This window comes from Phyllostomus discolor, chromosome 3 (assembly GCF_004126475.2).
Source record: "Phyllostomus discolor isolate MPI-MPIP mPhyDis1 chromosome 3, mPhyDis1.pri.v3, whole genome shotgun sequence".
Taxonomy (NCBI): domain Eukaryota; kingdom Metazoa; phylum Chordata; class Mammalia; order Chiroptera; family Phyllostomidae; genus Phyllostomus; species Phyllostomus discolor.
Window position 1 is genome coordinate 208,568,661 of NC_040905.2, and position 12,891 is coordinate 208,581,551.

A 12,891-nucleotide genomic window follows, 5' to 3' on the forward strand; every position below is an offset into this window, starting at 1 on the left:
TTCCAGTGCCCAGGGCCCACTCCTTGCCTATCTAATGAAGGAAAAGGGAGCGGTAAGCTCTCACAAAGTGATTCAACAGGAACCCAAGGGAAACTAAAGAAGAAACGGGAAAAGGTGCAGAAATTAGCAGACAGTCTGTTACAGGTTTAAAGCAGACAGGTTCAGAGAATAGTAGGGCTAGCCCACAGCTGACTTCAGAAGTGTACTTGACCCTCACTTCCACATAAACCCAGGACTGATCAAGGACTCACCATAAAGGTCAGGTTTCTTTGCTGTCTCATCAGTAAGCCCCAGCTGTGCACCATAATGGATACCAAAGCCTTGAATTATGGGCCCTGGGCCCCAACCCACCAATAATTTGGTCTGGGATGAAGAACTCACCCCCCCCCCGTGGACTTGTGCTGAACTGCAAGCTCTCCTTCTGGCCGAGACTAGTTATGAAAAGCTCTATAAACATCTCCACAGATAGTATCAGGACTTCCTTTCTAGACGGCTTCCCTGAGCTGGTCCCACACGGGGCAGAAATCTGTCACCCACAAGGAGCTTACCGCCCAGACTGCAGCTCCCACAGGCTCGCCACTTCAGCCCCACTACCCACCACCTGACCCCAAAGGACCTACCCTCCCCCCAGGGAAAAGGCCACAGCAAAGTCCATTGATTGTTAAGTGATCTTTAATTGAAATATTTTCCTTTGTAGTTCTTAACTCTGGAAAAGAGAAAAAGAAATCCTATCAGTGATAGGACAAAAAAAAATCTCAACCCCACCACTGACCATTTGTAGAACTTTCCAGATTATCGCTATAACTACATTAGATCCCCCACCTTTCACCCCTATCCTAAGCAAACAAAACTGATGCACCAGTCACTTACAGCCGGGCACTCCACTGCGCCACTGTTGATGTCATCTATGATGTCGTGAGGGTGGCGGCCATCCACATTGCAGCCCACGGACTGGGCCGTCCCCAGGATCTCTTTAATGGTTCCTACGATTAAGCAAAGGGGTGTCAGACGGCGCTGTCGGCCCTGCACAGTCCTCAGGACCCTGTCTGGACAGGATCTTGAGTTTGACAGCAGGCGAGCAGGAGCACCCCCGACTCCCTAGTCCAGAATTCCGCGCTCCGCTCAGTTCCGTGAGCCCTCCGTGCAGTGTCCACGCCCAGGTCAGACACTCTGGTTCTTACAGAGTGAAGTCCCCTTTTAGGAGGGAAGATGCCCCGTATCACAGGGAGGCGCCGCGCTGCCCTGCTCTTACCAGAGAGCTCTCTGGCCAGAGAGCGGTGCCGCATCTGTCGAGCGATGCTGATGATCTCGTCCAAAGTGATGTTTCCGCTGTGCTTGACTGCAGGAAAAGCACAGCAAAAGCTCTGTCACAAGCCAGGGCCAGATCAGTCCCCGTGTCCTCCCCGCGCCTTCTGCAAGGCTGTTCCCATGCTTTCGGCACAGAGTTACCCACGTGGAGAGCAACCCTGTTTCCTAAGCTGGGGTTTAGTATCAGCTCACCACTGGATTGCACCAGCCAACCACACACTGGTCTGGCGCAGTGGCGGGTGGCTAGCGGCAACGCCCAGTCTTTCCTAACAGACTGTTTCAGGGGCGACAGAAGACCTGCGTAAGTCACTGGGGTTAAGCTATTCAGAAGCTCAGAAGTGCTCTTGTAACCACTAGTCGTCACTTCCAGCTGCTTCACAGGCCCGTTTCCCTTCTGCGCGGCACTGCCTGGCGCCACCAAACCCCTGTGCCATCACTAGGTTTCATTCAAGAAAACATGCAGCTACGTATCAAGCATTTGCGTAGACAACACCACTCACAAACCACTCAGGTTACCAGGGAAAAGGCCACTCACTGTTTTTTTGCTTCTTTCTGTCTCGTGGCGGTTCTTTGAGGGCTTTGATGATCAGGGCAGAGGCAGACGGCACTACCTCAATCTGCAGAAGAGAATCTCAATGTGAGTAAACGTTCCCCAACCCTCCAGTGTGGACAGCAGTGCCATGCCCTTGGTTCTGGGAGACCACGGCCCAGACACACTGGATGCGCGCTGCTTTCTCAATTTCCACGAACAGAAACATGCCCTAGCCTCAGAGACATTAAGTCATTTTCCCAAAGTCACACAAGTGACAAGAGTTAATATCTGAGTACATCTTTGACCTTGATCCATGCTCTGGAAAAAGCCTTCCCCAAATACAACTGCCCTCACCGCTAGTGGCAGGTGGCCGTGCCAGCACAAACCCCCCACCCAGGAATCCCGGAGGGCTGCTACCCCTGCCCCCACTCAGCCCAAGTACCTGCGCCTGTCTGTTCTGAATGGTCAGCTTCACCGTGATCCTCAGGCCCTTCCAGTCCCCGGTTGCTTTGGCGATGTCGTCACCAACCTTTTTTGGAGACTGCAGAAAGAAAGGTGTGTAATCAATCACATTGCGCCCCAAGTGTAAACAGCCTGAAACCCTGCCCTGTCTTCCTCACTTGGCAGGACCCCAATCTTCCTCGTGGAGCACACAACTGCACCTTCCCAATCAAGACACGATGAGGCTGGGGGTGGGGCTTGTTCAGGGCTGCAAGCTGCAAGCCCAGGGCCGTGATGGGGCCAAGCCACTCCCCCACCTTCCCGCTCTAAGGACCTCTGAGAGAACGCAGGAATCCACTTCCAACCAGGGTTACAGTCCAATCGCCTGGAGGTCTCGAGACCTCTCGGGTTCCTGTGTCACTGAATCCAAGTCAACCTACTGGGCGCAAGCCTGAGCACATGCTGCTTTAGGGTTTCCTAGTGACCACCAGGAAACAAATGTGCCCACGAGTGCCTGCTGGGCTCAGGGCCAAGAGCACTAAGACACCAGGCAAGCAAAACGGGGGAGAGCAGGAGGCAGAGGGGACCACTGTGCAAAGAATAAAGGCCTAACGATATTTAGGGAAACCCCAGTCCAGTAAAATGGAAAAGCAGCCACACAAGGCTACTTACTCACAGAAACCCCAGCAGGTGTAGAGCAGGCAACACAAGCTATTACAACCTTCCCCAGAAGTTTCACCCACATCCCACTTTTATGCTTGAATCAGCGATATGCCTGCTCCCCTCGCTAGAAAACACAGGCTAAGTGTCCCCAAGCCACACGACTTCAAAACCCTCATTCATTCAGCTCCTTCCAGCCTATCCCACAGATACACCAAAACAGCGGCTGTTAGGAGACTGCGGAGATTATGCAAGCGCTTCAAGGTCCTGGGTCCGCCTTTCACATAGAAGCTTCCCACCGCCCCTAGTGCCGACTCAAGGGACCAGGGGTCTAGCAGGGGATGGAAATCCGCCATCGCCAATGGCACATTTCCATTCCCAGATGCAGACGTGTTTGACAAGCCACAGCAGGAAAGAAACGCCCCTTCCCCTAAGATAACTCACCAAGCCCAGGGGGCCGATCTTGGGGGCCAGAGCGGACGTGGCACCGACCTCCCCGCCGGTGCACCTCAGGTAAACTGGGAGGAAAAAAACCGGTGAGTGCCGCTGCCAAGCTCCAGCCACAGCCCTGTCTGCGCATCGTTCCGGGGCTGGCCACAGCGCCAAGGGCCTCAGGGAGAAGAAGCGAGGCGGGCCACCCCTTCCTTGGGCGTGCGCCGCTCCCAGCACCACGTGGGACCAGCGACTTGCGGCTCGGCCACCGCTGCGGAGGCCCGGACGGCGCTGGCGTGGAGAGAACCAGAGCCTGCCGGCCAACCCAGCCTACGGGGGAAAGGGCCCGGAGACAAACCTTACCCTAAGGCGTGCGAGCTGGAAAGCCGCCACAGGTCTTCCGGTCCTCCCTCCCCATTTACACGTGGGCAAGCTCAGGCCCACAAAGAGTGAGCGACTCGGCCGGGCTGCGCAGTGCCCTGAACGCGGCACCGCAAAGGCCTCGACTAGGCGGCAGCTTTTAAGCGCGTTGTGGGCAAAGGCAACAATCGCGGAGGAGCCACAGGCCCCACGGGCTGCGCGGGGAAGGGATGCTCCATCCCGCAGCCCCGGCCGCACGTAAAACACGCACCGACTTTGATCTCATTGGGGTCGAACTTCGGCGGCATGGTGGAGGCAGCTGGTGTCGGATGAACCCGGATTCGGGACGACCGAAGAAAGTTGCACCTTCGCCTCCTCCGAGCCGAAAGCCGAAAGACCGGAAGAGTGTGCAACTACGCCGGATATAGGCAGGAAAACACGTCTGTCGCGAGAACCGCTGTCTCCGCCCAGCCTCCCAGCGATGCCCTTGCCGCCATGTTGCTTGTGGGCAGATGCCGGAGGCTGACGAGCGGAGGAAACCGGCACCGCGGTGAGCTGTGACTAGGGGCTCGGGAGGGGTTTCAGGGCAGTTAGCCCAGGAGAGGCAGACAAGAGAGGGCTGCCCCCAAGATCTCGGCCCCCCTGTTCCCCATTCTCCCTCATCGTGAGGGTCACCCCCTGGTCCCTGTCACCCAATCCCGGAGCCCCGCCCCTCCGCTGAGAGGTCCGCACACAGTACAAGACCTCGGGTCCGCAGCGACCCCGGCCCCCCTTTTAACGCCCTCGTGATGCGAGCATTTTAGTTATCAAAACCATGTCGTTCGGGTCCAGATCCGTTTTTAAACTCTAATTCTAAGATTCTGCGGTCCTCAGAGTCTCAGACTTCGTCATCCTGGTCTGCATGACTTCCCGAGATCCTGAGTTTGGTCCCCAGCTCCTGCGTCTGGAGACCTGTCTCCCCGGCTCCACCGGGGCTCGTTCCAGGTGGTCTGCGCTCCGGCGTCCCTGACCAAGCCCTGCGAGTGACCGGCCTGCCTTGGGGTGCACCCGCGGGAACGAACGTCGGGGACCTGCCCCACCCCCAAAGCCAGGTCAGGCACCCCCCACTCCAGCCAGGATGGGTGTGGTTCTCCGCATCTAGACCGGACGTCGGGGAGGGGAGGGGTTCGGGATGGACATCGCGGGCAGGTTGGGAAGAGCTGATCTGGGAGGGAAGAGCGAGGGATGGTCATTTGGAGGAAGAGGAGGCCGGGAGAGAGGAGCATAAGGGGAAGAGCTGGTCGTCAGGGAAGGATGGGGAAGGGCTGTTTGTAGGCTATGCCCCACCCCTGCAGACAGGTGGGGTGGGTGGTGGCGAGGGGTCTGAGCCCGCTCTGCAGCCTCCCGCGGCCCCTCGGACAGCCCACGCCCCTGTGGGCGGAGACCCGTGACCTCTACCCCTCCCCCTGAGGACTGGGAGTCTGGCTCCCCCAACCGTCGGAGGCCCTGAATCAGTATTTGTTAGATGGGTGGCGCTCCGTGGCTGAAAGCCGTGGAGCGCTCATTCTGCGCCAGGTGCTGTGCTGGGGGCTTTACGGATATGAAGTCACTGGACCCTCATAGAACCAGGTGTTGGTAACATTATTACTCACACTTTACAGATGAGGAAACTGAGGCTCAGAGGGGTGACCCAAGGTGACGTGGTTGGTGGGTGTTAGATCTGGGATTTCCATCCGGTTACATTTTATCGCAAAGCCCCTGCTATTAACCGGAAGTGCCCCTGGATTGCTTCCTGGCCCATCGGTGTCTGGCACAGAGCGCTGATATTTGCAGATCCTGCGCGGGCAGTGAGCACTGGCCTCTGAGCTTGGGACTGCGTGTGTGGCGTACTCAGCACACGCTAAGAGTTGGGCAATGCCGCAGGACCAGGACTTCAAAGGGCAGAATTCCAGACTGGTTTTGCTACAATCCAGCCCGTGTAACCAGGTCACTGAACTCAGTAACCACTTGGTCCCATCACTGTAAACAGGGCTGTGGTGAGGATCACGGAATAACAACTGTGAGCGTGAAGGAATAATAACCCGAGCATCTCATTCAGATTTTTATCTTAAAAATCTCTCTGGTTACGATGTAGGGAAGCTCCCCACGGTCACGGCTGGCTGATGTCATGCCGTGTGTGATTTGCTAATGGCACTCTGAGAGTGCTCCAGAGGCTGGAAGTGATTCGTCAGGCCGGTCTGTTCGAGTGCTCAGAGAGCAGCCTTAGAGAGGACCGAGGACACTTCTCTAGGTCACTCCCTTGTCTCACGTGCAGGAGAGATGGGACCCTCGAACAGGGTAGAAGTATGCCAGGGTCTTCCAGTGGCACATGTGGGCCGGAATCCCAGTCACCTGGCTTGCTGTTGTGCCCTTCCCACCACACACTGGCACTGAGCACCTGCCGTGCCTGGCGCAGGACACAGGGTGATGGTGGAGACAAGCACAGCCCTGCCCTCCAGGAGCTCACAGTCCGACAGACCAGCCTCATGCTCTCCATGCTGCCTGTCCTGGGTGCCAAGGGGCTGTGGCAACTGCCCCAGGCCCTAGCTTTTCTCCTATTACCCTAGTGTCGTGAAGATTGCTCCGGGCAAAGGGAAGGATGCCACTCTTCTTCCGGAAGCGGAAACCCAGCGAGGAGGCTCGGAAACGCCTGGAGTACCAGATGTGTCTGGTGAGAGAAAATGGTTTTCCTGAGTTCACCCCCATTGCCGCCTCTGCCCCCACCCCCTGAAGCAGGGCTCCATGCTGCCCCCCACGCTCCCTCCCCTCTGCCTCCCCCACTCCCAGAGGAAGCCTCGGACGTAGAGCAGAGCCCGGAGGCTGCCTGGCAGGTGCTCAGGTGCCGTGTAATTCCCTCCGTAGACGGGTTCCACCTGTTGCTCCATGTTCATTTGCTCTTCCTGCTGGCCCTTGAGGCCCTTTAAAACAGGGATCATTGGTCCAGCTACGAAGTGGAGTAGCTGAACCAGATGCTGTCCCTGCACATCCTTAGCCCTGTGTTTCTTTGCCTGTCCGTCCACTCTGCGAGGGTGTTTTGTCTGCAACATAAAAATCACTCTTCTCCTTAGGCGAAAGAGGCTGGAGCCGACGACATCCTTGACATCTCTAAATGTGAGCTCTCGGAGGTAAACGGGGACGGCGTTCTGCTTGGGAATTGGATCCGTTCTTTTTTTTTCTTGAATCTCGCGTCCCTGAGAAAGAGATGTGGACCGGGGCTTTCAAAAGTGCGGAATCACTAGTCAAGAGAGGTCTCCCTGGATTTTGTTCTTGCCCGAAAGAACTGAGATGGTCTTTGGTCTCAGCACAGTCTTCGAGGGTCAGGAATCTACTTGGAGAATGTCCACAGATTCTGAGGAGAGCCTAGGTTTCTGTTGCCTCTGCAGAGCACCCCGGACAGAACTGACAATGGGCATGGGATGGGCGGGCTAGGGCCGGGCAGGGCGGTCTCCTGCCAGCGGACTGGGAGGGCTGACCGCACCCTGAGAACCACTTCTCCCCAGCCCCTCCCTGGGCTTAGCCGCTCTCCGCATCGGCGTGTTGCACCGTCTGCCTCCCGCCCCACCGCTCCCTCACGTGTGTGCCACGAGGGACATGAATGAAAAACTGGCAGGCGGGGAGGCTCTGACTCTTCTCTGTTTCACCTTAGATTCCATTTGGGGCTTTCGCAACATGCAAAGTTCTGCAGAAGAAGGTGAGACGGGTTGTTTTCAGAGAACTGTTCGCTGCGGGTTTGCTTGTTTGAAGTCGAGTGGGGCTTTTAGGAGCTCTCTTCCTGGCATCTCTCTGTGTGTTCTCCGACTCGCACCCCGTCAGCCTGAGGCGGCTCTCCCCACAGTCGGGGGCGGGCCAGCCTCGGCATGGGACAGCTCTGGGTCACATCCTGACTTCGCCCCTCGTGACTTGAGCAACTTCCTTAAACTCTAACATCTCCGTTTCTTCATCTGTGACGTGAACACCTTCGCCACTTTACTCTCGCAGAGCGACAGCGAGAATCGAATGAGTGACAGGTAGAGAGGTAGAGACAGATGCAAGTGCTCAGGGTGTAATGCCTGCCTGGCGGTGAGCCCTGAGCGCCCTCAGCGTTACTGGTAATAAAAACGACACTCCCCTCATTCTGGCCACCCCGGGGAGACTGAGAGTGTAATGAACGATGGTCCAGAAAGTCCTGGCAGCTCTGGATGCAGCCGCATGAGAGTGTTCTGCCCGCCTTGTCCAGGGGAAGGCGGGTGAGGAGTGTCCCGCACCGACAGCAGCGAGCTCCTCGGCACTGGAAGCGCCCATGCATGCAGGGGCCAGTGCCTAAGAGGACAGACACAGGTGCAGCCCTGGCCACGTGCCAGCCCTGGGCCCAGGGTTCTTTGGCCGTTAGCTTGTTGATCATGATGGCAGCCCTCAGGGATCAGGCCAATGGCACGGGGGTCCCGTCTCAGAGTGGAAGGTAGAATGAACCCTCCAAGGTCCCTTTTACCCTTGAAATTCCGGGCCTCAAGGTCATCCGATTCCTCTGGGATCCCGTCCCCACCTGCCCTGTGGTGTTTGGAAGAGCAGAGAGGGCTGGGCAGGGCAAGGCAGGTGGGGCCGGTGTGCCTGCCCTCGGCCTCCCCCACTTCCTGCTCTCCAACGTGACGTACCTGATGCGCACCTTTTCCCACACAGGTGTTCATCATCCACACGAATTACCTCACCTCCCTGCTCCCGAAATCCTGCAGCCTGCAGAGTCTCCTCACCATCAAGGTACCGGGGCCCTCCTCCCAGGCGTCGGGGACTCTGCCTGGGGTTCCGGGAGGCAACCAAGCACCCCTCTGTTCAAGGTTATGGTGGGCAGACTTAACATGGTAATCAGTCTGGGGTTTGAGCACCATGGCTTACTGGGCACCTACTACGTGCTGGGTGTGCCGTGCTGGGTGTGCCGTGGGGTTAGGAAGAGCAGCAGCCGCAGGCCTCGCCCTCAGGGAGCTGGCCCGCAGGTGAAAAGACAGGCCTCGGACTCACCACAGGCGAGCGAGCAGGAGCGGGGAGCCTGACGGCCCCAGAGAACCGGAGCAGGACGGGTGCTGGGCACCGCGTGGCCACAGTGTGAAAGCCCGGTGACCTGGGGCGACTCCCTCCTGACTGTCAGGATAGGGACTGGGTTGTCGCAGTCACACGGCACGGGAGCTGAGAGCGCAGGGCGTGCCACGTGACCGTAAGCGGTGGCGGCGGGTGTGCACGCTGAGAGAACCTGGCAGCCTGGGCAGCGAGGGCTTGCACGGTTACCTCCGGTGCGCGAGGGGCGGGGCAGTTCTCACTTCCCTTCGTGTCCAGCACGGGTCACCTTCCCGGTCGGAAAAGATACCGTTAACGTTTTCAGTATTTATGTAGACTGCTATCATACATGTGTGTAGCATGTGTACACATGTGTGTGCGTGCCCCTCCATACCCACACCTACATCCGTGTAGCTCCCCCACGCCTTTTACGCTCATTGTCACTGTTAGAAAAATTCACACATACAGATAAGCAGAAAATGAGGAAAATCATATGTGATTTCATACTCCAGAGAGCCACTATTGATATGTGATTGCCTATTCAGTAGTCATTTTCTATGCAAATATATATATTTATACTATGAAGATTTTTTCTCTTTAACAAGTAAATATCTTTGCATACTTTTTTACTCAGCAGTAAAAATAAGTGATAAACAAAAGGATGAAATGGGAGAACATTTTGGAAAAGGAAATAAGGTGGAATGATCATTTAGTTCGAGGGGAAAGGCTGGGTGCTCTATCTCAACACCGGGGGCCCGAGGCACCCACGTGCGCTCACCCCTCGGGAGCCTGGAGTCGGAGGGGCCGTCTCCGTTGGTCACTGTCATTAGGTGCTGAGCGCGTCTTCCTTCCGCAGGTCCTGGACCTTCATCATAACCAGCTGACAGCCCTGCCTGAGGACATCGGGCAGTTGGCGGCCCTCCAGGTAAGGCTGCCGGAAACGGGACGCCCATGTCTGGTCACCTGAGTGAGAGATGACGGCCACCCAGGCCTGGGGCCTTCTGGCTGTGCTCAGCCGCGGCAGGCACTGGGCGCCAGCCCCCCCGCCCCTCAGCTGTTGAGACACCAGGTGACACCCTAGCCACTGCAGTCTGGGCTGTGGGTGTCCCCCTACCGTATTTTTGGCTTGTCCTTTTTGGGATTCTATCGTGAGCTTCCACAGTTTCACAGAAAAGGGCTACCCAGTGAGTTCACCTTTTAAAATGCCAAATGCAGCACTCGACCCCCCCGTCCCCCTTCTAACCCTTGGCAGCCGCACTCCCTGTGTTGAGTGCTTACAGCGAGGCATTGCCTTTGCATTGCCCACTGATCCCTCACCGCCTCCCGGGGAGGCAGGTGCAGGCTGTCCCCCGTTTACAGGGGAGGACGCGGCTTTCCTTCACACCTGAAGTCCCTTCTCTCCATTGAGCCCCGTCGGACCCTGTGCGGCGGGTCCACCTGTCCCTCCGGCCTCCTGTCCAGCTCTCTCCCCTTCATCCCCTGCAGTTGGCTCCTAACGCCCCTCTGGCCTCCCGGCCCCACCCCTCCACTGGGCTTCCCCTCAGCCTGAGCGGCTTACCACTCAGCCCACATACCCCTGAGGATCCCCTCTGGCCTCCCCGTCTAAGTAGATCTGCCTTCTTTGCCTCGTGTCCACCCCAGGTTACCTCCCTGAGAACACCAATTGCAGTGTAATTACTGATTATGTGTCTCTTGGCTTGGTTCTCCCCCCTACTGAAGCGCAGCCCCGGGTGGGGGGGGGGGCTGTGGCCCCACCCAGCACACTGCCTCGCACGGGGAGGAGACTCATGACTTGAGTGAACAACCCCACCACGTGGGTGATGCTGCCGCATCCTGCAGCAGCGAGAACCGTCCAGAGGGATGACTGTAACTTGCCCGAAGCCACACGGAGAACGTGTGGCGGGACAGGAGCGATTGCCACCACGTAGAGAGAGCCACAGTGAATACGCTGGTGTAGGGTCTTTGGGGACATTTTTAATACGTGTATTTTTATAGAATTGCTGCATCGACTGTTTTGTAATTTTTGGATACCTGACAATCACTCACAGCCATCCCTCAGTTCATCAAATATTCATCTGCCACATTAGTTTCCATGGCTGCTGGCTCCCATTGTATCCATATTTAACGTCTACTTAGTGCGTCATCCTGCTGGCCGTGCTCGCCTCCCGGCAGGTGACCACACCCTGGAGGGAGCACGGCCTCTGGGATCCAGCAGGCCCCGGTTCTGCCCCGGCCCCAGCAGCTGCGGCCTCGGAGTTTGGGCAGGTCCCACTGCCTCTGTGCAGCTCAGCTCCTTCTGCCAGTGCACTAGCTGGGTCCTTGTCACAAGCTGCCTCACCCGGACCCCTAACCTCTCGGTCCCCTCCTCCCTCCCTCCCTCCCTGACTGTGGGGCTGTTGCCGTGCACTCCATGGTCTGTGCAAATGGCGGAACCTCAGCCGACACCGGCTCACGGTCTGGCTGTGCTCTCTCGGGCACATGACTTCACTGATCCGGGCCTCAGTTTTCTCATCTCTCAAATGGCATCATGGCAACCTATGCCTTCCTCACGAGGCCATGGGGAGGAGGGAGAGGTATGTGTGTAGGGTCCGGACGATTCCAGGCCTGAAGCAGGGGCACCGCTGCTGTCTGTATGTGGGGCCTCACGATTCTCCCTCTTTCTCAGGTGTTAAACGTGGAGAGGAATCAACTGACGCATCTCCCACGTTCCGTTGGGAAACTGAGCCAGCTCCAGACCCTCAATGCAAAAGGTAGGAGCCAAGAAGCCCAGTCCGAGGGCCCCTTGGTCAGCTCTGTCCCAGCCAGCATCCTCCTGGGAGCCAGGGAGCAGGAGCGCAGCCCGTCCCCAGCTGTCACTATACACTGGTCCTGTCGGTCCATCTGTCGCCATGGTAACCACGGATAGGAGCTCGTGGGCAGGAGGGCAGGCGGCTAGGCCTCTGAGATGCCACCACTTGCATTTGTAACAATGAGTATGGGGCGGGCGGCACACTGACAGGGTGAGAGCCACTCAGGAGCCGCCGGCACGGTTCTGAGTGGCGCCTCCCACTCGGCGAGTGGCGCTTCCACAGCCCACAGTGCAGGGAGCCTCGTTCAAGCCTGGAAGCTCTGGGGAGGGCGGAGGGGTCCCCCACCTGACTGATGAAGAAAACCAGCCTCGGAGAGCAGTGACTTGCTCAGGACCACCCAGCACGACAATGACAGAACCAAGATTCTGACGCATCGGTTGCGTGCCTGCCTCGCCAGACCCCCAGCCCTTCCTCCGCCTCTGGCTCTTTCAAGCACTTCCCGCACAGACCGCCTCCATGGCAGGAGTGATGATAAAAGCCATGGCGCCCCATTACTGACCCCTCACGGTGCATGAGGCACCTCGCTGAGCACCCCATGTGCGTGATCTCATTGGATCCCTCAATCTCCTGTGAGGGAACGGGCGTTATTAGCCCACTTTACAGCTGAGAAGACTGTGCCCCAGGGGGGTAGAGTTGGTTTTCCAAAGTCGCCCAGCTAGTAAGTTACGGAACTTGAGCCCAGGTCGCTGACACCCCCCCACCGAGTTCTTCCTCACAGAGGTTCCATCAGGGTCAGAGACACCCGCTCCCCCCTGCCCCGCAACCCCGAGTTCTGGTGGGAGCCAGACAGGAAGCTGGTGAAGGGGTTTGGGGGTGCTGAGCTGTGCTATTGGGATCTTTCCAGACAACAGGCTGAAGGAGCTTCCGGACACCGTGGGGGAACTTCGAAGCTTACGTACTCTGGACGTCAGCGAAAACGAGATTCGGAGACTGCCGCAGATGCTGGCGCACGTTCGGACTCTGGAGGTAGGCGGGGCCGTCCTTGCCCGGGGCGCTCTCTGGCTGCCCACGCCCCTCCTCCCACGGTGCTGAGTACCTGTCCTGGCGTCCAGGCGCTGGGGCCACAGAGATCTCAACACTGGTCTTCAGGGGCTTGCGCAGTGACCGATGTGTGAACGGTTGTAATTCTGTGGCTTTTGCTGTTGTAATGGTGACATAGGAACATATTTTCAGAGCGAAGAGATAATGCTAAACCCTGACGAGCTGACAGTTTGTGAAAGAGGTGGTTTTGAGCCAGACCTCGGCAGAGAAGCGAGCCCTTGGGTG

General features: G+C 57.6%; 2 protein-coding genes and 1 non-coding gene across 5 annotated transcripts in view; 1 reads left to right on the forward strand and 2 right to left on the reverse strand.

Moving 5' to 3' along the window:
* Positions 1-650: 650 nt before the first annotated feature.
* On the reverse strand, positions 651-4,158 carry RPL12 (ribosomal protein L12). The gene is made up of 7 exons (XM_028519335.2): positions 4,005-4,158; positions 3,386-3,459; positions 2,283-2,381; positions 1,844-1,925; positions 1,253-1,339; positions 871-983; positions 651-706 (listed from the first exon to the last, which is right to left on the reverse strand). Exons 1-7 carry the CDS (start codon positions 4,039-4,041, stop codon positions 701-703), a joined length of 498 nt encoding a protein of 165 aa, XP_028375136.1. The 5' UTR covers positions 4,042-4,158; the 3' UTR covers positions 651-700.
* LOC114514368 lies at positions 1,419-1,548 on the reverse strand. Its single transcript, XR_003686039.1, has one exon. It is a non-coding gene; the product is annotated as a small nucleolar RNA SNORA65 (small nucleolar RNA).
* Positions 4,159-4,208: 50 nt separating the features above from the next.
* LRSAM1 (leucine rich repeat and sterile alpha motif containing 1) overlaps positions 4,209-12,891 on the forward strand; it is a 36,401-nt gene continuing 27,718 nt past the window's right edge. For all 3 annotated transcript variants that reach the window (XR_004902355.1, XR_004902356.1, XM_036022251.1), the window contains exons 1-9: positions 4,209-4,283; positions 4,607-4,824; positions 6,319-6,422; positions 6,820-6,876; positions 7,398-7,442; positions 8,408-8,485; positions 9,633-9,701; positions 11,442-11,526; positions 12,470-12,591. Coding sequence is in view for 1 of the 3 variants with exons in the window: in XM_036022251.1 (XP_035878144.1) it covers positions 6,351-6,422; positions 6,820-6,876; positions 7,398-7,442; positions 8,408-8,485; positions 9,633-9,701; positions 11,442-11,526; positions 12,470-12,591 (528 nt within the window). In the remaining 2 variants the exon portion in view is untranslated. The remainder of the gene's footprint in view (positions 4,284-4,606; positions 4,825-6,318; positions 6,423-6,819; positions 6,877-7,397; positions 7,443-8,407; positions 8,486-9,632; positions 9,702-11,441; positions 11,527-12,469; positions 12,592-12,891) is intronic.